This window comes from Odocoileus virginianus, unplaced genomic scaffold (genome assembly GCF_023699985.2).
Source record: "Odocoileus virginianus isolate 20LAN1187 ecotype Illinois unplaced genomic scaffold, Ovbor_1.2 Unplaced_Scaffold_14, whole genome shotgun sequence".
NCBI classification, from domain to species: domain Eukaryota; kingdom Metazoa; phylum Chordata; class Mammalia; order Artiodactyla; family Cervidae; genus Odocoileus; species Odocoileus virginianus.
Genome location: NW_027224276.1, coordinates 1,871,814 through 1,894,865, shown reverse-complemented (window position 1 = coordinate 1,894,865; position 23,052 = coordinate 1,871,814). Strand labels below are relative to the sequence as shown.

The 23,052-nt window shown below is 41.1% G+C and overlaps 1 protein-coding gene across 2 annotated transcripts; it reads left to right on the top strand.

Annotated features, from left to right (window-relative positions):
• Positions 1–1,246: 1,246 nt before the first annotated feature.
• Positions 1,247–22,717, top strand: ALAS2 (5'-aminolevulinate synthase 2). 2 transcript variants are annotated; one of them, XM_020901841.2, is made up of 10 exons: positions 1,256–1,436; positions 2,096–2,218; positions 3,198–3,308; positions 5,577–5,799; positions 6,358–6,542; positions 9,299–9,478; positions 12,004–12,168; positions 12,714–12,982; positions 18,127–18,289; positions 22,432–22,717. In XM_020901841.2, the coding sequence occupies exons 1-10, from the start codon at positions 1,256–1,258 to the stop codon at positions 22,593–22,595; spliced, it is 1,764 nt and encodes a 587-aa protein (XP_020757500.1). In that variant the 3' UTR covers positions 22,596–22,717. The 2 variants fall into 2 exon arrangements, with proteins under 2 accessions (XP_020757501.1, XP_020757500.1); XM_020901842.2 differs by lacking the exon at positions 3,198–3,308 and having other exon boundaries at positions 1,247–1,436.
• The last annotated feature ends 335 nt before the right edge of the window (positions 22,718–23,052 follow it).

Here is a 23,052-nt window from a genome sequence, read left to right as displayed (position 1 = left end):
ATGTTCCTTGATTTTTGCCTCATATCCCTTTTTTGTCCTTCTGTCTATCTGTTTCTAACTCTACTTCTGCTCTGTTACTCAATTCCTCTCCTCCATCCTTTTCCTCTCCTCTCTACTCTTTTATCTTCTTTTTCATTCTCTTTGTCTCATCTCAGTCTCTTTCCCTGCCTCCTGTATTTTCCATCATCCTCTTGTCCTCTGTTTTATGGATCAGTCATTTTCTTCCTGTTCTTATCTCTACCTGTCCCCTTTCCTTCTGGCTTTGATCTTTCTATTGTTCTAACTCCATCACTACCATTGCACCTTTGTTTTCTATTACTTTCTGCCTTTTATCTTTCTTAACTTTTCATTTCTTATGCCTCTTTCCATATTCTTTTCCCTTTGAGTTCCTGCTCATTCATTAATTTACTCCCCAATTCAATAAACATTTATTGAATAAATATTTAATAAATTCAATAAATACTTATTTAAATTCAATAAATGTTTATTGAATAAATTTGGATAAAATAGTCAATGAATATCCATTTTAGTCTCTGCCTCTTTCATTCACCAATAGATGTTTCCCAGATCCCTTGGGGCTTGCTTGTTATCACCTATATCTCTACTTGTGCTTTTCCAAAATCCAGGAGCAAATCCAAAGATAGTAACATACCAGTCTGGTGGGACATGTACCCTTTCATGCTATTTCCTGAATCTACTTAACTTGGTACCTGTGGCCTCAAGCTTGTCTCTCTGGCTGGGCCTGCTCAGGAAAGACTCCTAGCCAAGCCTCAGGAGCCCTGGTCAATGGCATCTGTCTGCATTAGCAGGTTGAATCTTCATTTGGCTGAGGCCAATATTCTTAGAAAAAGTCTTAGCCTTAAGTGTTGATCAAAGGGTTGGTGGGTGGTCAACTCATCCTACCACACACAGTCATACTTCAGTGATAGGTACCATCACAGAGTGGGTCAGTAGACAAGTCTAAAACAATCAGAATTCAGGCTTTCTTACCTCCAGTGGGAACTCATTTCTTTACCTCTTTGGTCTAATGATCAGTTTCCTGTTTCTTCCTCTCAGATGCCCCATTGGTACATTTTAAGATTGGGAAATTTCTTACCCTGAAATAACAGTAAAGGCATTTCTGGGGAGGGGAGTAAGCATTAGGTGAGAAGCTAAAGGCAAAGTATCAAATATAAGAATGACCCTTGGCTTTTGGCCAGGCCTTCATAGTGGAATCTCATCTCTTCCACATCTTATGCAGAACTTCAGGCTCGAGATGGTGACAGCAGCCATGTTGCTACAGCGCTGCCCAGTGCTTATCCGGAGCCCCACAGGCCTCCTGGGTAAGATGATTAAGACTCACCAGTTCCTGTTTGGTATTGGACGTTGTCCCATTCTGGCCACCCAAGGACCAAGTTGTTCTCAAATCCACCTTAAGGCAACCAAGGCTGGAGCGGGTAAGAAGTCACTGCTGACAAATGGGGGGAAATGTCTGGGTCCTAGAGATAAGACTCCAAGTCATACTGGTCATCGTTACCTAATAACTGGGAAGGTTCATGTGAAAAGTGTCAAAGAAGAATAAGCTGACCTAAAAATACACCTCACTTCTGACTTATGTCAGTATCTCTAAAAAGAGTCTCATTCTCATGCACCTCACATTCTATATACTCCAGTCATTCTAAAACTACTTAAAATTGTCTGGATTAACTATCATTTTAAGTTCCTATGTCTTTGCTCCTGCCAAATAACTCTGTCCCATTATCTTTTCCAGAGCATCTCAAACTTCTCATGTAACATTTAACTTGGACACCATCTCCTCTCTGAAGCCTGCCTAGACTTCCAGCCTGTCTAATTACAATTCTGGGTCATGTCCCTTCCCTCTTCTAGCCCATGTCTTCCCTCCTATCCCAGCACTGTTTATAATGTGTCTTCAGTATGTGCCATTCCCAACAACTTAGGAACTCCCTTAGCACAGGGACCAGATACATCCATCTCTGTGTCTCTACCATAGCCTGAGATAGAGCTTTTAGATACAGTACATCTCAGTGACCATTGTTAAATTCACAGCTAGAAACTTATAGCTAGAAATTCACTACCACTTACTCTCTTTGCATAGATTCTCCATCTTGGGCCAAGAGCCACTGTCCCTTCATGCTGTTGGAACTCCAGGATGGGAAGAGTAAAATTGTGCAAAAAGCAGCCCCAGAAGTCCAGGAAGACGTGAAAATTTTCAAGACAGGTTGGAGTTAAGTTCCACTTCATCTAACATCTACATCTAATGCTTGATTTCATTTTATCATGGTCCTGAGCTAGGCTAATCCAAAGGCAACTGGTACACATTCCCTGATGGAAGTCTAGTCTTTTCTAGAAGAACCATGGTAGGCAATAGCTTAAACTGTGCACTGAAATTCACCCTCCCCAACACCTATGCATGCTTCTATAACTTTTAGCTATTAGTCTAAAATGAGCCTGTTAGAGTTCTGCCTCCTCTCTCCCAAGTGACTAAATGGATTCCAACAGGCTGGGCTCCCACATATAAGCAACACTACTCTATGACAATCTGGGTTTGCATGAAAGAGTAAGTTTTGGAAGTAGGTACATTCTCTAGATGAGTATTGAGGTCAGGTCAATTCAATTGATGCAAACCATTCAAGATAATCACACTTGAGAGTTGGCCATACTGTCAACATCTTTCACAGAACTTTGTGGGATATAATTAAGAGTAAAATTTTCAATTTTTTTCCTTTTTTATTTACTTTTTTTCCACTTATTTTTATTAGTTGGAGGCTAATTACTTTACAATATTGCAGTGGGATGGGGAACACATGTAAATCCATGACTGATTCGTGTCAATGTATGGCAAAAATTTTCAAAATTGAATTCTAATGACTTAAAGAAAAGAAGAGTAAGGGACACTATCCTGCATATATCTTTCAAGTGCAAGACTCAGCATGGCTGCTCCAGTTATCGCACCCAAGGAAAGTCCTAGTGAAGAAAAGTGTAATTCACCTTATGAATGGTTTCATGACATATAAGTCTCCACTTGGGGAGATGAGAAAAAGCTTACTTTTCAGAATATTTCTTCTCTCTGTTCAAGGCTTCTCTACTTCCTAACCTTGAATTTATATATGTTGTATTGAGTTTAAAGAAGACAGCACATTCTTTCTTTCCCTCCCCTCCCTCTCTTCATGGCCACTGGATCCCATACTCCCTCTCAGACTTGCCCATCTCTCTGGCCTCAACCAGCCTGAGGAAGCCATTCTCCAGTCCCCAAGAACCAGAGGAAAATTCAGAGAAGGTCACACACCTGATTCAGAACAACATGGCTGGTGAGTTTGCTGAGGTGGAAGTAAAAGGGGGTAGGAATATGGAAGGAATGATGAAATGCTGTGCACTGACACAGCAGAGGAAATGGCAAAGAATTACTTTAGAGCCCAGGGGAGTCTGAGTTTAAATTTTAATGCTGGAACTTGCTGGATCTACATGCTTTGGAAAGTAAGTCATATACTTGCAGTGAGATTTTAATACCTCAACAAGTTATTACAAGAAGGAAATAAAATTACACCTACAGAAGTGCCTCTAACTTGTTATGAAGTTTCATTAAATATTAGATGTATTCCTATCATTTCTTCTCCATGCTTCCCTCAGAAACACTCATCCTTCACAGAGAACTTTTCCCCTTATCTTATGTGTGTTTATAATAATTTTTCATAACAGAATTTGTTTTATTTTCCCAATACGAAATGAATATAAAGAGGGAAATATAAATCAGAGCTCCACCATCCACCATTAATTTTTTCTTATATTTTTTCCAGATATTTTCCTATGACTGAACACACACGTACAAAACTACACTTCCCTCCACATACATGTTTTTATTAGAAATGTGATCTCATTCCAGCTCCAGTTTGTTGTTGTTCTTTGTTCATTTACCAATATGTCATGGGCATTATTCCATGCCCCTAAACATAGAGCTGCATAATAATTATAAATGATTGAATTGTGTTCTGCAGCATGAATGCAACATCATTTAATCAACCAAGCATCTTCATGTAATTATACCAATTTTTGTGTGTATTTTTCCACTTTATATTGTATGTTGGTTTTACATACATATAAATGTACCCAAAGATTATATATAGTATTCTTAGACTATATATGGCTATACTAGAAACTAGTTAGCTATTCCTCAATTGGGTTGCTTCCAGTTTTTTCTCTTACAAACAGTGGTGCAACAAACATCCTTGAATGTACCTCTTCATGTAGATAGGCAAATGTTTCTCTACAGTAGACACTAAGAGGTGGAAATCTCAGGATGTGAAGGTGTACACACTTTCAATATTAATAAATATTGCCAACTGGTCCTCCAAAGTGGTGTACTAATTATCAAAGAGAATCCATATTCTCACATACTCTCCAGCACTTGAGAGTATCAAACTTTTAAATCTCTATCAATTTGATGAGTGAAAAATTGTTTTTGCAGTTGGTTTTCCCTGATTAAGCATCTTTTTACTACATTTATTAAATGGTATAGTTATATTCTTTGCCCACTTTTCTATTGGGTTAAAATTTTACATAATAATTTTCAGAGTTTCTAAAACATAAATTCTGGATATCAAGTTTTGTGCTAAACATGCTGCAAACATTTCCCTAGGTATGTCAGCATGTGCATTTTGAAAACTCTTGGTACATAGTTCCAAACATCCCTGCAGCAAAGATGTTACTAATGTACACTCCTACCGTATAAGTTGCCATCTGCAAACAATGACTTCTGTCTCATGGATAGAGTTCTGGAGCTTAATAAGCCTGGTGGCATACATTATATTTCAGTCTTAAAAATAAGGTTGCTCCATTTTGTAGTGGTTAAAGAAGTAGACTATTCCTCATTTGTAAAATGGAGATGCTAATAGAAATTTCCACATAGCATTATTATAAAGAATAAATGAAATGATATCTATAAAGTTACTAAGAGAGGGTATTACATGTAAGAGGCACTTATTAAATGTTGGTTATAATAATATTATTTAAAATTATTATTCTTACTACTACTACTACTACTATACTACTGTATTACAATAGCCACAATAATAGTACTATGTGCCAGATATTAGATTGGATGTATTACATTCTGTTTGTCATCAGATGGTCATAATTCTGCAATGAAGATATTATTAGCCCCATTTTATAGGTGAGGAAATTAAGACTAAGAGGATTCATGACTTGCCAATATTACACAACTAGGAAGTAGCAGAACTATGACTAGAACTAGACCCATCAACACTCTTCCCACTGAAACTTGAGGTGGTACTTACGGAAGGAGGGTGCCATACTAACCTTGGGAAAAGAAATGAGGCCATGCAAGGGGTAGGAGGCCTGAGTTAATGTATAATAAGTGAATGAGTCAGTGAGTAAGCAAAGGGATGGTTGAATTAAATAGTAGAGCAGTAATGTGACCCAGTAAGTTAATGACTGATTAAATAAATGAATAAATGGAAAGAGAACTGGAGAACTCCAAATCAATTGCATTAAATAAAATATGGACTAGCCAGGAAGTAATTTAAAATGAATTCTTTTCATCCCCATCTCTACTCCTACAGGAGACCATGTCTTTGGTTATGACCAGTTTTTTAAGGACAAAATCATGGAGAAGAAACAGGACCACACCTATCGTGTTTTCAAGACTGTGAATCGCTGGGCTGATGCATACCCCTTTGCTGAACACTTCTTTGAGGCATCTGTGGCCTCAAAGGATGTGTCTGTCTGGTGCAGTAATGACTACCTGGGCATGAGCCGGCACCCTCGGGTCTTGCAAGCCACACAGTGAGTACTAGGGTCTGAGCCATGATGAGCCCACAGGGAGATAACCAGAGAAGAGCCAAAGCCACACATAGAAGGAAAAGGCAGAGCTGACAGTGGAAACCTGGGTTCCACCCAACACCCCTTTTGTCTTGAGGTCTTTCAACAAATCTAATCCTTGGACAGGAACTAAATCAACAAGCTTAGTTTTCCAAACTCTTTGGTGTCCAGTGCTACAAAGAAGAGGATGAGAAACCGAACAAGTTGCACTCTCCATGAATTCTGACTCTGGCTACAGAATGAGTATTACCAGAGATGGTGTGCAACCTCCTCTAAAAGATCTTCCAAGCTAGTCAAGACCAATCTAGCTTCTTCTTCTCTCCCTGAGTGCTTTCAGCCTAAGAAGGAATGTCCATTTCTCCCCATTGGCCCCATACTGACCTCTACTTTGTCATATAGGACACAACTCATAGAGAATCACTAAGTTAATATTGACCCCTATCAAGGAAGAGAAATCTACACAGTTTATCAGTATCTGACAAGAGTTTCTTCTCCTTGTCTCCCCTGTTTTCTCCTGGCCAGAGAGACCCTGCAGCGCCATGGAGCTGGAGCTGGTGGCACCCGCAACATCTCGGGTACCAGTAAGTTCCATGTAGAGCTGGAGCAAGAGCTGGCTGAGCTGCACCAGAAGGACTCAGCCCTGCTCTTCTCTTCCTGCTTTGTGGCCAATGACTCCACTCTCTTCACCTTGGCCAAGATCTTGCCAGGTAAGCCCAGAGCCAAAACTTTGTTCAGGGCTAGTATTCTGCATCCAGGCTTACTGTCTCCATCAGCCCTTCCCTGGCTTGTGAGTTCATTTGCTCCCATTGCCCTTTGTTCTTACCCACCCTGCATACCCTCAACACTAGATGACTACATCCTAACCTCACTGAAGGGTAACATCATAAATTTGTCATTTCCTAACTCAATTGAACTCAACACTTATAAATAGTCCTTTTATATTCCTATATCAGCTTTTTCAAACTTTCTTTCCCCTTCTAAAACCTGTGGCTACCTTCTCCTTCACTCTTAGCAAATAATCTCACATCTTACAACACAAATAAAACAGAAGCCACCAAACAGGAGGTCCCTTAACTTATAGCCACTAAACCCACAAATTTATCTCACTGTTCATCTACCCTTTTTCATTTTTTCCTTTTACAAATTGAAGACACATGTCTCCTTTTGCCTAAAGCTAATTCCTTCACTTGTACACCAGATCTCATCCGAATCCCATCTTCCCACTCTCACATCCTCTAACCAGTAATGTCCTCAACTCATATGCCTATCATTCTTCCATCATAGGCCAATCCCAGATAAATGCAACTCTCCACCTTCTCTGTGTCAATACTGATATTATATAATTACTTAGATGGGAGCCACTAATAATTCATTCCCCAACCTCTACTGTCCTCTATGCTTTCTGGCAATTCTGTTTCCATAGTCAGCCCTCCAAGTCACCAAGGAAACTTTGCCAAACCCCATTCTCTTCAGCTTTCTTACACCTCCACCTCACCTCCACCCACAGCAGATTACTTCATCTCCTACCACACAGAAAACAGAAGACCCTAGGCAGCAATGTCTGCAACTTCTTGCCTCAAACTACCTATAAACTCATGAGCATTCTCACATGGCCTCTTTTCATTCTTTATCTCCTGCCACTATAGAAGAGGTGCCATTTTTCTTGTTGACTAATTCTTACATCAGTACTCTGTGCGTCCTCTACCTCATCAGGAATCTTGATCTATGAGTTCCCTCTCTCCTTCCTGTATCTTTAGCCTCTCTCAAACTACCTATAAACTCATGAGCATTCTCACATGGCCTCTTTTCATTCTTTATCTCCTGCCACTATAGAAGAGGTGCCATTTTTCTTGTTGACTAATTCTTACATCAGTACTCTGTGCATCCTCTACCTCATCAGGAATCTTGATCTATGAGTTCCCTCTCTCCTTCCTGTAGCTTTAGCCTCTCCTGCTCTTTAAACATGTTGAAGTCTCTTGCATCTCAAAAAATTTTTTTTCCTCTTCACTCTCTAGTTACTGCCATTCTGTCTCCTCCTTATAACAGGCAAACTGCTTGAGAAAAGTCTCCACACTTGCTACCCATTTCCTCACTTCTTGAAAAAATTTCAGCACACTATAAACATCTCTACTGCTTCTTAGAAACTTTTTTCAAGACCACACATAACCCCAACTCAAGCCAATATCTTTGGAAATGTCTTCAGTGAACTCCTTCAGCCATTAGAATTCAACTTCTTTTCATTTCCTCTGCCACCATCCTAAGACCAACATCATTTTCCTGATTTCACCTTTGCCTTCCTACAACATATTCTTCACAAGAACTAGATGATATTTTAAAAATAAAAGCCCATCTTTGTTATTCCTCTGACCCAAACCCTTTAATAGATTCCTGCTGCCCTTCTCTTTATCATGCCTTCTAAAAGCCTTCAATAATCTGGCCTCTACCTACCTCTTCAGGCTCATCTTTTGACACCTCTCCTCACATTCTTTCATTCAGTAATATACTAATTCACATACTCATTCACTCACTTAAAATTCAGTAATTCTGTTTTTTTAATCCATTCATTCAAAAAAGGTTTGCTTAACATCTACTGTACTTAGACTTAATCTGGGTACCAGAAACAGAAAGATAAAAAGTTGTGGCCCCTGCTCCCAAGAAACTTCCAGTCTACTTATCTTTCACAGCAGGTTCTCCAGGAAGTCATGCCTGATTTCTACAGGTAGAAGTGATCCCTTACTCTAATATAAGGCCACAATTCCTTGATGTCAGTGCAGGTTCAGGGGCCCAGGAATCAATTCCATCTGCCAATTTCCCACCTCTACTTGTTCCCCACCATTGTCCAGTAAAAAGCCCTGGATTCCTCAGGTCCTAGACAAAAAGTCTCCCCTTCTTTAGACTTAGCTTCCTCACTTATACATTAAAGTGACTAGATTCCATGGTCATCAATTGCCCTTCTAGCTCTGACTTGTAATGAGGTTATGATTCAAACTGTGAAAGTCTAAGTATCTACCCAGTAACTATGAGCAGAAGTATGCTATCAGGAAAAGGTGGGATTTCATCTAAATCAGGAAGAATATATCATCAGTCCAAGTTAACAAACATTCCCTGGGATAAACTCCTTTCTAAGGCTTAATCTTGGTGTCTGGGAATAGGAATGTAAGCCCTGTTCTCAGGAAACTCTAGAGCATTCTTGGGAAATTTAAATTTCCTCCACCCCAAGAGAACCAAAGTCCAAGCCAGGGTTAAAATGCCTGGAGAGAAGAGTGTAGGGGCCAGAATTTCAGGGCAGAGGAGTTCTTCCAAAAGAGGAGGAGGTGTTACAAAGGCTTCCGGAGGAGGGAGAAGCTGAGCAGAGGCTTCAAATGGAGGAAAGGATTAGCTCTTTGCTCCTGCCAAGTCAATCTTGAAGTTGAAATGTGAATACTGGGATAGAAGCTTAAGCATTATGCATCTGGTTCTTCAGGGTGCGAGATTTACTCGGATGCAGGCAACCATGCTTCCATGATCCAAGGTATCCGCAATAGTGGAGCAGCCAAGTTTGTCTTCAGGCACAATGACCCTGACCACCTGAAGAAACTTCTAAAGAAGTCCAACCCTGAGACACCCAAAATTGTGGCCTTCGAGACTGTTCACTCCATGGATGGTAAGCATATGTGTGAGTGCATGTTTACTAACATTGGCCTCACAAAAACAAAGATGATAATGATAATAACTAACATTTATAGAATGTTTATTATGTACCAAGCAAAATTATTAGTATTTCACATGTATTAATTCACTTAATCTTCACAAAAATTCTGAGGTAAGTGCTATTATTACTCTATTTCTATGAGGAAACTGAGACACAAAGAAGTGAAGTGACTTGCCCAAGATCACATAGCCAGTAAATGCCAAAGGATGGAGACGGCTATTACACTGATTTCAAAGTTTAAGAAAATGAAGCACAGAGAGAGTACCCAAGTTACCTTGGCTGGCTCAGTAAACTGGTGCCAAAGTGTGTATCTGAACCCTAGGATGTATGAGTCCAATTCCTTCATACGATGCTCCTTCCATTAGAAATGATGTGCAGATCAATCATCCCAGTGTCTGGTTCCTGCAGCAAAAATTTTCACAAACCAGTACCTAGGAGACTTTTTAGGGTCCAATATGTAGCACTGGAAATCAAAACAGGTTTTCAAGTCAGACAGATCTTGGTTCAAGTCCTACCTCTAGCATTTACCAGCTCAGTGACCTTGGGTAACTCTTAACTCTCTGAACTTCAGCTTTCCTCAAGGTAAAATATCTGCTTGAAAGAGATGATGGAAGACATTCTATTTATCATGATCTAAGTAGAAATAAATCACCTTTATCACCCTACTTCTTTCCTTTCCCCAACTGAAACAATGCTCAAATCACTGTATTGTTGTCCCTCTTAGGCAGAAATCATCTATTTTAGGGATAATCTTCTGGGTTTATTAAAGTGAAGAGATCCTCAATTCATTTCAATTTGTCACTTTTCCAAGTGAAACAAAGGAGAGTCCACTCTGATTTAGCCAGTGTAAGTGCCATCACATCAAGTAATGGTGATGCACAAGCTGTTGAATCAAACTATCCATGTTCAAATCCCAGCATGACAACTTACTAGCTTGGACAAGTTTCTTAATTGCTGTGTCTCAGTTGCCTTATCTTTAAAAATTGAGATGATAATTAATAGAGTGACTGAGAGTATTTAATGAGTCAATATATATAAAAACTTACTGTCATGCCCTCATCCACATTTCTACAACCAGCAATGATCATATTTCTACCACTGAGACTACTCTAAATCATTATTTCTGTAGTGAAAACCAGAAACAATGAATGTTGGGGCCATTCTACTTCCTTACATTTGCAAATGAATGGTTCTTTATTTAGTGAATGGTGGAAACCCTGCCAAAACTGTCAACTTAGGGCTGAATTCCTCCCATTGAAATGATGCTTGAACTATTACACTGTCCTCTTAGTCTTGGACTCCAACTCTTGTGGTTTTTTCCCCTCCTGTTGTCCCACCAGCTGCTCACAAACTTTAATCCTAGCCTGGAGTCCCTGTTCCCACATGAAGAAGTTTCTGTTGTATTCCACTTCCCTGCACCATTAGTTTCCAGGAATGGGGACTGAGAGATGTATGGGTTCTTGTATATGTAGATTGGTCACAAAATCTGTGCATGAAATTCACAGACATTTGAAGACCTTATAAACAATTATCAGCATAGAATAACAGGGGAAAATGGTAAATCTGCATGGAAAATGTACAGGAACATACAGATTACTTCTAATTCACTTTCATTCAATACATTGAGACCGAGTCTATGGGAGGGTACCCTCAGGTAACAACACTGACAGAGATGAGAAACAAATATATTCCTACAGACACAGAAAAGACAGAAACAGAGGCACAAAGAAACTCAGAAAGAGACAGAGATACAGAGAAAAAAGTCTAAAGTCAGAAAGGTAGATATGAAGGGATACAAACAATAAGAAAGAGAGAACAGAAGTGAGGAGGAAGGTGAGTGAGGGAAGGAGGGATAGAGACACTGACAAAGAGACAGAGGAAGGGGGGAGAGGAGAGAAAAAAACAAAGGCAGAGATAGAAAATGGAGACACAGAAAGAAAGTTGGAAATAGCCATAAAAAGAGAGAGTGGCAAAAAGTCAGAAAGATAGAAATATGGAAGACCAGTGAAAAAACAATATTGACACAGCTGACAATAGCACTTGGCAGAGAGGGTGAGTGAGATCTGAAAACATTAACCTGGAGCAAAAGGAGAATTTTTTTAAATTTATTTAAACAAAGGCATCATGTAGGCTAGTGCCAATCGTTGATGGAAATACACAGACTTGTGAGGGGTGGAAAGGCAGAGAGAGGGTGGCAAATAGCATAAACAAGAGGACAGATATTATCAGAATGAAGTAAAAATAGAAAGACAGAAAAGTAAACCTTAATCACAGGCTGGGGAAAATGCACACACACACAACTTGGGTAAGAGTACGGTGAACTCAATCAACACATATGAAGAAGTCTGGCATAGCCCCAACTAAGGGTGCACACCCTCCCCCTTTCCCAACCTATAGTTGTTATGCACCACAAATTCCATGCTGGAGATGGAGCTGGAGAAGTGTTATGATCTACCTCTATTCATGACTTTGCTCAGGTGCCATCTGTCCCCTTGAGGAATTGTGTGATGTGGCCCACCAGTATGGAGCTCTGACCTTCGTGGATGAAGTTCATGCTGTAGGGCTGTATGGGTCCCGGGGTGCTGGGATTGGAGAGCGTGATGGAATTATGCACAAGATTGACATCATCTCTGGAACTCTTGGTGAGTTAGTCCCTTGGGTTACCCTTATATACAATCCAGAAAGGAAGTCCCTAGAAGAACGTTTTCTTCCTCCTCCACAAAGTTGCAAGAGCTATTTGCGTAGAATTTATGGCCCAGGCTATAGAACACTTGGATTCTCTCCTCCCACTCCCATCACACTGAAAAATTGCTGACAAAGTCTGGAAGATTTTTTGAGAAGACCCTTGAGCTGGGCCAAATTACCAAGTTCAACTCAATGAGTGGAGTTGTGGATCAAAACTCCTTCCCCACCCCAGTTCCAAGCTCCATTTAGCTCTACTTTTGGATCTAACCAGTTGAAGGTCCCCACCCAGCTCCTGCATATCTAGTCATTACACACGGCAGGGCTTGCAAGTCTTATCGCAAAGCAGCACAACTATCAGCTCTGTCTGCTTGTCACAGACAAGAAACATGATAAGGGACTCTGGAGCTCCAGCTTCTAGTGTACTGCCGTGAGTTACCCTGTTCCTCAGGGGGCTGATAATGGGATCTGTGCATAACCTCTTCATTCTCCTCCTTGTCTCCAGGCAAAGCCTTTGGCTGTGTGGGTGGCTACATTGCCAGCACCCGTGACTTGGTTGACACGGTACGTTCCTATGCTGCTGGCTTCATCTTCACCACTTCACTGCCTCCCATGGTGCTCTCCGGAGCTCTGGAATCCGTGCGACTACTCAAGGGAGAGGAGGGCCAAGCCCTGAGAAGGGCCCACCAACGCAATGTCAAGCACATGCGTCAGCTACTAATGGACAGGGGCCTTCCTGTCATCCCATGCCCCAGCCACATCATCCCCATTCGGGTGAGAGTCCTACATTGCCCATTGCTGTCTCCACCATTTCTCCTGGGAGCCTTCCCACACTCAGCAAACTGAAACCTGTTCCTGCCAACTGTTTTCTTGTTAACCATCCTCCTTATCATCAGTTTTCTTTCACTTTTGGAAAATTATCAGTCATTCTGGATTAACTAGTCTTTTCTTTTTTTTTTCCTTAGCTATTATCTCATGGTTAGTAGACTGTCCTGTTCCTCGGGCTAGTTCAGTGTTCCTTTGAAACACTACTTTTGCAAATATGTTTAATTAACCCAGTGACAACACCCCAGAAGTTACTTGGGGTTTTATCTTCTTACTCAGAACTACCCCAAATTAACATACTAGCTAAGTATGCTTCCTCTACAAACAGCTTCAAGACAAGGTCCCTAGAAACACTTCTACCCCATTTAATTTTTAAATTGAAGTATAGTTGACTTGGGGCTTTCTTGGTAGTTCAGCTGGTAAAGAATCTGCCTCCACTGCAGAAGGCCCCGGTTCAATTGCTGGGTCAGGAAGTTCTCCTGGAGAAGGGATAGGCTACCCAATCCAGCATTCCTGGGCTTTCCTGATGGCTTAGATAGTAAAGAATCTGGGTGCAATGAGGGAGACCTAGGTTCAGTCCCTGAATTGGGAAAATCCCCTGGAGGAGGGCATGGCAACCCACTCCAGTATTGTTGCCTGGAGAATCCCACGGACAGAGGAGCCTGGCAGGCTACAGCCCATGGGGTCACAAAGTATTGGACAAAACTGAGCTAATAAGCACAGCACAGCGTATAGTTGACTTACAATATTGTGTTAGTTTCAAGTGTACAGCAAAATGATTCAGTTACATTTTTTTTCAGATTATTTTCCATTAGTTCACTGTGTTATATAGTAAATCCTTGTTGCTTATCTATTTTATGGGTAGTAACTTTTATCTGTTAATCCCATCAGTTCAGTTCAGTTTAGTCATTCAGTAGTGTCTGATTCTTTGTGACCCCATGGACTGCAGCATCCCAGGCTTCCCTGTCCATCACTAACTCAAACTCATGTCCATTGAGCTTACTCAAACTCATGTCCATTGAGTGGTGATGCCATCCAACCATCTCATCCTCTGTCATTACCCTTCTCCAACAGCCTTCAATCTTTCCCAGCATCATGGTCTTTGCAAATGACTCAGTTCTGCGCATCAGGTGGCCAAAGTATTGGAGTTTCATGTTCAGCATCAGTTCTTGCAACGAATATTCAGAACTGATTTCTTCTAGGATGGACTGGTCTGATCTCCTTGCTGTCTAAAGGACTCTCAAGAGTCTTCTCCAACACCACAATTTGAAAGCATCAATTCCTTGGCACTCAGCTTTCTTTATAGTCCAACTCTCACATTCATACATGACTACTGGAAAAAACAAAGCTTTTGACTAGACAGAACATTTGTTGGCAAAGTGATGTCTCTGCTTTTTAATATGCTGTCTAGGTTGGTCACAGCTTTTCTTCCAAGGAGCAAGCACCTTTTAATTTCATGGCTGCAGTCACCATCTGCAGTGATTTTGGAGCCCCAAAAAATAAAGTCTGTCACTGTTTCCATTGTTTCCCCATCTATTTGCCATGAAGTCATGGGACCAGATGCCAAGATCTTAGTTTTCTGAATGTTGAGTTTTAAGCCAAATTTTTCACTCTCTCCTTTCACTGTCATCAAGAGGCTCTTTAGTTCTTCTTTGGTTTGTTTGTTTGTTTGTTTGTTTGTTTGCCGTAAGGGTGGTGCTATCTGCATATCTGAGGTGATTGATATTTCTCCTGGAAATCTTGATTCCAGCTTGTTCTTCTTCCAGCCCAGCATTTAGACAGCCTTGACTTACTCCTTTCCCAATTTGGAGCCAGTCTGTTGTTCCATGTCCAGTTCTAACTATTGCTTCTTAACCTGCATACAGATTTCTCATGAGGCAAGTCAGGTAATCTTGTTTTCCCATCTCTTGAAGAATTTTCCACAGTTTGTTGTGATCCACACAGTCAAAGGCTTTGGTGTAATTAATAAAGCAGAAGTAGATGTTTTTCTGGAACTGTCTCACTTTTTTGATGATCCAACAGATGTTGGCAATTTGATCTCTGGTTCCTCTGCCTTTTCTAAATCCAGTTTGAACATCTAGAAGTTTTGGTTCACATACTGTTGAAGCCTAGCTTGAAGAATTTTGAGCATTACTTTTTTAGTGTGTGAGATGAGTGCAATTGTGCGGTAGTTTGAGCATTCTCTGGAAATGCTTTTTTAGGGGGATTGGAATGAAAACTGACCTTTTCCAGTCCTGTGGCCACTGCTGTTTTCCAAATTTGCTGACATATTGAGTGCAGCACTTTCACAGCATCATCTTTTAGGATTTGAAATAGCTTAACTGGAATTCCATCACCTCCATTAGCTTTGTTCATAGTGATGCTTCCCTAAGGCCCACTTGACTTCACATTCCAGGATGTCTGGCTCCAGGTGAGTGATCACACCATCATGATTATCTGGGTTGTGAAAATCTTTTTTGTACAGTTCTTCTGTGTATTCTTCTTAATATCTTCTGCTTCTGTTAGGTCCATACTATTTCTGTCCTTTATTGAGCCCATCTTTGCATGAAATGTTCCCTTGGTATCTCTAATTTTCTTGAAGAGATCTCTAGTCTTTCCCATTCTGTTGTTTTCCTCTATTTCTTTGCATTGATCACTGAGGAAGGCTTTTTTTTTTTTTAATCTCTCCTTGCTCTTCTTTGGAACTCTGCATTCAAATGGGTATATCTTTCCTTTTCTCCTTTGCTTTTCACTTCTCTTCTTTTCACAGCTATTTGTAAGGCCTCCTCAGACAACCATTTTGTCTGTTTGAATTTCTTTCTCCTGGGGATGGTCTTGATCCCTGTCTGCTGTACCATGTCATGAATCTCTGTTCATAGTTCTTCAGGCACTCTGTCTATCAGATCTAATCCCTTGAATCTATTTCTCACTTCCACTGTATAATTGTTAGGGATTTGATTTAGGTCATACCTGAATGGTCTAGTGGTTTTCCCTACTTTCTTCAATTTATGTCTGAATTTGGCAATAAGGAGTTCATGATCTGAGCCACAGTCAGCTCCCAGTCTTATTTTTGCTGACTGTGTAGAGCTTCTCCATCTTTGGCTGCAGAGAATATAATCAATCTGATTTCAATGTCAATCATCTGGTGATATCCATGTGTAGAGTCTTCTCTTGTGTTGTTGGAAGAGGGAGTTTGCTATGACCAGTGCATTCTCTTGGCAAAACTCTATTAGCCGTTGCCCTGCTTCATTCTGTCCTCCAAGGCCAAATTTGCCTGTTACTCCAGGTGTTTCTTGACTTCCTACTTTTGCATTCCAGTCCCCTATAATAAAAAGAACATATTTTTTGGGTGTTCATTCTAGAAGGTCTTGTGGTCTTCATAGAACCATCCAACTTCAGATTATTAAGCATTAATGGTTGGGGCATAGACTAGGATTACTGTGATATTGAATGTTTTGCATTGGAAATGAACAGAGATCATTCTGTCATTTTTGAGATTGCATCCAAGTACTGCATTTTGGACTCTTTTGTTGACTATGATGGCTACTCCATTTCTTCTAAGGGATTCTTGCCCACAGTAGTAGATATAATGGTCATCTGAGTTAAATTCACCCATTCCAGTCCATTTTAGTTCGCTGATTCCTAAAATGTTGATGTTCACTCTTGCCATCTCCTGTTTGACCACTTCCAATTTGCCTTGATTCATGGACCTAACATTCCAGGTTCCTATGCAGTATTGTTCTTACAGCATTGGACTTTACTTCCATCACCAGTCACATCCACAACTGGGTGTTGTTTTCGCTTTGGCTCCATCTCTTCATTCTTTCTGGAGTTATTTCTCCACTCTTCTCCAGTAGCATATTGGGCACCTACCAACCTGGGGAGTTCATCCTTTCAGTGTCCTATCTTTTTGCCTTTTCATACTGTTCATGGGGTTCTCAAGGCAAGAATACTGAAGTGGTTTGCCATTCCCTTTTCCAGTGGACCAAGTTTTGTCAGAACTCTCCACAATGATCCGTCCGTCTTGGGTGGCCCTACATGGCATGGCTCATAGTTTCATTGAGTTAGACAAGGCTGTGGTCCATGTGATCAGATTGGTTAATTTTCTGTGATTGTGGTTTTCATTCTGTCTGCCCTCTGATGGAGAAGGATAAGAGGCTTATGGAAGCTTCCTGATGGGAGAGACTGACTGAGGGGGAAACTGGGTCTTGTTCTGATGGGTGGGGCCATGTTCAGTAAATCTTTAATCCAATTTTCTGTTGATGGGCAGGGCTGTGTTCCCTCCCTGTCATTCCCATACTCCTAATTTATCCCTCCCTTATAACTCATTGTTGTTGTTTAGTCACTAAGTCATGTCCAACTAACTCTTTGTGACACCATGGACCATAGCCTGCCATAGGTTTCTCTGTCCATGGGATTTCTCAGGCAAGAATATTGGAGTGGGTTGCCATTTCCTTCTCCAGGGATCTTCCCAACCCAGGGATCAAACCCATGTCTCCTGCATTAGCAAGCAGATTCTTTACCACTGAGCCACCTGGGAAGCCCCTCTTTCCCCTTAGGCATCCTTAAGTTTGTTTTTTATGAGTATGTTTCTGTTTTGGTTATGGATTCATTTGCATTATTTTTTAAGATTCCACATATAAGTGATATATTTGTCTTTCTCTGTCTGACTCACTTCACTTAGTATAATATTCTCTAGGTACATTCATGTTTCCACAAATGAAAATATTTCACTTCTTTGTGGCTGAGTAATATTCAATTTTATGCATGTATGCACATATGCGTGTGTGTGTGTGTGTGTATACACACATACACACCCCACATGTTCTTAAGACAATTATGTGTTGATGGGAACTTGAATTGTTTCCATGTCTTGGCTATTGTAAGTAGTGCTGTTGTGAACATTGGGATGCATGTATCTTAAGCCAGATTGCTGCCACTGAGCAACTCCTTGATAAGAGATTCTAGACCTGCCACTGACTAAGACTCTTTTGAAAATATATGCTCCCAAGTTCAGTGGAGTTCCTTGACCTGATTCCCTCCACCTGCTTAACAGAGCTAGCAATAGTGGGGCCAGGGGAGCAGATACTGACAAGCTTTTCTCCTGGGTCCAGGTGGGTGATGCAGTGCTGAACAGCAGGATCTGTGATCTCCTGCTCTCCAAGCATGGCATCTACGTGCAGGCCATCAACTACCCAACTGTCCCCCGGGGTGAGGAGCTGCTGCGCTTGGCACCCTCCCCCCACCACAGCCCTCAGATGATGGAAGACTTTGTGGGTAAGTCCTCAACATGGGTGTCTATAGCACTCTTCTTTCCTTCAGCCCCATTACCATTAAGAAGTTGACAGTGGATGCCGTTCAGTTTAAAAATATATTTCTGAAACATCTATTATGTGCTAGACCCTATACTAGGGTCATAAATGAATGAGAAACAGTTCCTATACTCATAGGGTTTCAGTTTGGTTGAGGAGACCACAGCAGACTCAAACAATGACTTTAAGGGGTGATTGAAGTTCAACAAAAAGAATGCATGGGGGAGGTGTATGAACAGAAAAGGGGCCTGATGCAACCTGTGGGATTCAGTATAGGCTTCTTAGTGGAGGTGACAACCTGAGCTGAGTCTTGCGAAGGGGTGTGGTATTGGACCAAGAGAAGAAAGAGGATGCAGAAGAGATATTCCCAGTAGAAGCAAGAGCATGGGGAAAGGCAAGGAAGAGGATGAGAAGTAGCCTTGGACATATCAAGAATAAGCAGATATTACTGCAATGTAGGAAAGTAAGAATGGAATAAGGTAGGGGAGTGTTTACCTATGAATCTGCAAAGACAACACACAGTTTGGAGGCTTGTAGAGCTGAATAGCTTGGGTTTTATCCTTAAGGTGCCCAATTCACCTAAAGTTTACTGGATTCCTTCTGGGTACAGGGCCAGCATAGAGCAGGTTCTTATTCTAGGTCTGTTGCGTGAAAGACACATAGGCAGTTGATGGCATAGCAAAGGAGACAGACATAAACATGGGTGGTACTGGTCCAGTGTGGTGAGCTCCAGTACTCTGGGAGCTAAAAGGAAAGTGTTCATTTATGGCCAGAGAGGGTAAGAAAGGTAAAATTAAGTAGGCTTCATAGGTAAAGAAGTCCTTCTGCTGTACCTTGAAGTACCCGTGGTATGGTGTAAGGATATTTCAGAACAAGGGAATTCAATAAGCACAGACCTAGAGATAGGAAAACGGAGGGCATACATTAGCTACAGCATTTTGTTTGTGTGGAGCATAGGCAGAATGAGAGTACTGGGAAAACAAGACAGGTAGACGCCATTCATTCATTCATTTAAAAGCATCAAATAATGCTAGCCAACACTTATTAAGTACTTACCATGTGTCAAGAACTCTTCTAAATACTTTACATGTATTAACTCATCTAATCCTCATGGGGTAGAGATGGTATTATTAGCATTTCCATTTTATATATGTAGAAACTGAGGTATCAAAATACATAGTAACTGGTCGAAAGTCACATAGCTACTAGGTTTGAACTGGAGAGTCTGTTTCTACCTCCATGCTCATACCACTAGATCTATCACCTCTCTAAGCTAATGATTTAGACTTCTGGACCTCTTGCTCAGCCTTCTTTGTGCTAGGCTTCAATTACAGAGCTTTCAGTATTCTCAGTTTTCTAAGTGTCCACTTATGCTGGGCTTTTGCAGGAAAGAAATATGAGGCATTCACCATGACTCCACCAGTCAGTCCTTCAATGTCATAGCCAACCCATCATGAAATCTTGCAGATGTTCTCTACAGTCTCTCTCAAATCTCATTTCTCTATTGCTACTTCTTTAATCCATGTCAATGTGATTTCTTTCTAACTAATTTTCGTGCTTTTCTCTAATCCCTTATCCATACTTACCATCAGAGGGATTTTTCTAAAAATCTGACCATATAAGCTTCCTAGTTTAAACCTCTTCATATTTCCCTACTGTCTAGACTAGAGCAGTGGTCTCCAAGGTGAGGTATGCAAGATAATCCATAGGGTAAGGGGATTTATTAGAATTGTATACTTTTTGTCTCAACAAATAGGAAACTAAGCATTACTGATACTGATCTCTAATATACAGACTGACAATGATATATGTATGTAGTATATAAAAAATACATACATTGGAAGTAGGTATTAGAAATTTTGTACTAATAGGATGTATAGCCCCCAAACTGGAGACACTGGCCTGGAGAATAGTCAAACCTCCTTGGCATAGCATTCAATGCCTTCAACATGGCATTCTATGCTTTCTCTTCTTCCCCACATTCATTTTATTTCTCCAGCTACTCTGAATGACTTACAGTTCCCTCACTTAGCTCTAGCCTCTTACCTCTGGGATTTTGTTAATGATGCTTCCTTCTAAGTGGAATGCCTTCCCTCATCCCTTACTCTGACTTACCTGTTTCCATCTTCTAGATGTAATCAGGCATCTTTCACTCATTCTTTCAACACATAATTATAGAGTACCTACTGTGTGCTAGATACTGTCCCAGGTGCTGTGGATTCAGTACTACACAACACAGACACAAAATCTTCTGGAGCTTACATACTAGTAGAAGGAGATAATTTAAAAAGGAACACTTAAAAATAAGTGCAAATTAAATAGCATGGTAATTCTAAGCATTTATGGGGAAAAATATAACAGGAAAAGGGGGATAGAAAGTACCTGGGGGCAGGTACAGGGGCTAGCCTGGAGAGGAAGGTTGCAGCCTTAAACAGAGTGCTACGGACACAGACCACCAAAGTGCCACTTGAGCAAAGATATAAAGGAAGTGAAGGAGTCAGCTGGAAAGAAATCTAAGAGAAGAGCATGCCAGGCAGAGAGAACAGCCTAAAACAGGAAAGACCCTAACACAGCAGTATTCCTCTTATATTTGAAGAACAATAAGTAGATGAGTATGGATGGAACAGTGTGAATAAGAGGGAAAGAGATAGAAAACTGAGGAGCAATATGGATCAGACAGTGTAGGGTACTGCAGGCCACTGGAAGGGTTATGGCTTTAACTCTGAAGTGAAAGAAAAGTGAAATCACTCAGTTGTGTCAAACTCTTTGCGACCCCGTGGACTGTAGCCTACCACACTCCTCCGTCCATGGGATTTTCCAGGCAAGAGTACTGGAGTAGTTTGCCATTTCCTCCTCCAGAGGATCCTCCTGACCCAGGGATAGAATCTGGGTCTCCCACATTGTAGGCAGACGCTTTACTATCTGAGCCACCAGGGAACTCTGAAATAGAAAGCCTTCTGAAGGATTTAAGCAGATTGACTAACATATCTGAATCTGCTTCAGGTTTCAAGAGTTTCTCTGACTTCTATGTTGAGAACAGACTGAAAGAGTGGGAGCAGGGAGATCCATTAGGGGGCTACTGTGATATTCCAGGTTAAGAATGATGGTGACAAAAGAAGGGATTAAAATTCCCAAGCCATAGGATGTCACGTAGCAAACAATTTGCTTTTTAATAAAACATCTTCAGAATTCAAAAATGAAAAAATGATGGTGGCTCAGACCTGAGGATGGCATTGGTGGTAAGAAGTGGTCAGATTTTGGAGATAGAACCAATGGTTGTTGCTAATAAACTGGATGTGTCATAGGAAAGAAAGAGAAAAATAAAGGATAGCTCAAATATTTTTGTACTGAGCAACTGGCATTGCCATCAACTGAGATGGTTATCGCTGAAAGTAGGGTAGACTTGGTGGAGGGTAGGGAGATCAGTAGCTCAGTTATGCTCATGTTAAGTTACAGATGCCTACTAGATATCCAGGTGAAGATATAGAAAGGCAATTGGATATATAAGTCTAGAATTCAGGAAAGACCTTTGGGCTAGATATGAAAATTTCAGAATCACCAGCATATACATGGTGTTTAAAGCCATGAAACTAGATGAGATCACACAGAGAGTAAGCATGAAAAAAGAGCCAGGGACAGAGCCCCGGGACACAACTGAGGTACTTCTGACAAGAGAGGTCAGGTTCTGTCCTCTGGGCTCCCCACTCCTTCTAGGAAAAAACCCCTGCCCCAGGCTCCCAGGTCACGATACTGATGACACTGTGTATTTACTGTCAATGTAATCTTCCTCACCAGGCTGAGTTTCCAAGTAGACGGATTCGCTTCTTGAGTTACACCATGTCATGTACTTAGGAAGTGGTTCAGGCCAGGCCAGTACAGCTTCAAATTATGTCACATGAGTGCTTCTCAAACTTTTATACATCAGAGCACCCATACACAAATGGTAATATTCCATCACACAAAGGAGCAAACTAATGTGGCTATTTCTAGTTCTGAGATATCTCAAAGGGTGGAGGGGATCAATATCTTGGCACATCTGCAATGTGGCACAGGGATTAAGACATACTCTAACCAATTATTTCCCTCCCTTCCCCTCATCACCTTCAGAGAAGATGCTAGAAGCCTGGACTGAGGTGGGACTCCCCCTCCAGGATATATCTATAGCTGCCTGCAACTTCTGCCGCCGTCCTGTACACTTCGAGCTCATGAGTGAGTGGGAACGTTCCTACTTTGGGAACATGGGGCCCCAGTATGTCACCACTTATGCCTAAGAAACCAGCTGCTTTGGATCGCCACTCCACCTGCACTTCACTTGAAGCTGGGCCGCCTCCTGTCCTCTGCTTTGTGTGCCTTTAGCTGACTTGAGTCTGAAAATAAAGAGCAAAGTGTAGCATTTATAGCTGTTTGTTTGACAGAGAACAGATAACTGCATTATACCTGTCTCCCTCAGACAAGTGGCAGAGCCATGAGGAAACCACCAACCACCTGTTGATCTGACCATCCCATTTTACTGAGAGGGAAACAGATTCAGACAGAGGGAAAGGCCAAAAACTACACAGTGAGTTGCACAAAGAGCCAGGACACTTGGAAGATTTATACTAAATGGCTCTTTCCCCATGGTTTCACCAAAAATCCAAGGATTGACTCTTCATTCTATACCTGAAAACTTTGGCCCCAGGTAGCCCCTGAAGCAAGGAGATGGAATCAGCCCAAACGAATCTGCCTGGA

Excerpts from the sequence above, each read along its gene's own strand:
- ALAS2 (XM_020901841.2), top strand. The coding sequence starts at position 1,256 with ATGGTGACAGCAGCCATGTTGCTACAGCGCTGCCCAGTGCTTATCCGG. Across the intron at positions 6,543-9,298 it reads CTTGGCCAAGATCTTGCCAG|GGTGCGAGATTTACTCGGAT; the intron begins GTAAGCCCAGAG and ends CTGGTTCTTCAG. Across the intron at positions 9,479-12,003 it reads GACTGTTCACTCCATGGATG|GTGCCATCTGTCCCCTTGAG; the intron begins GTAAGCATATGT and ends GACTTTGCTCAG.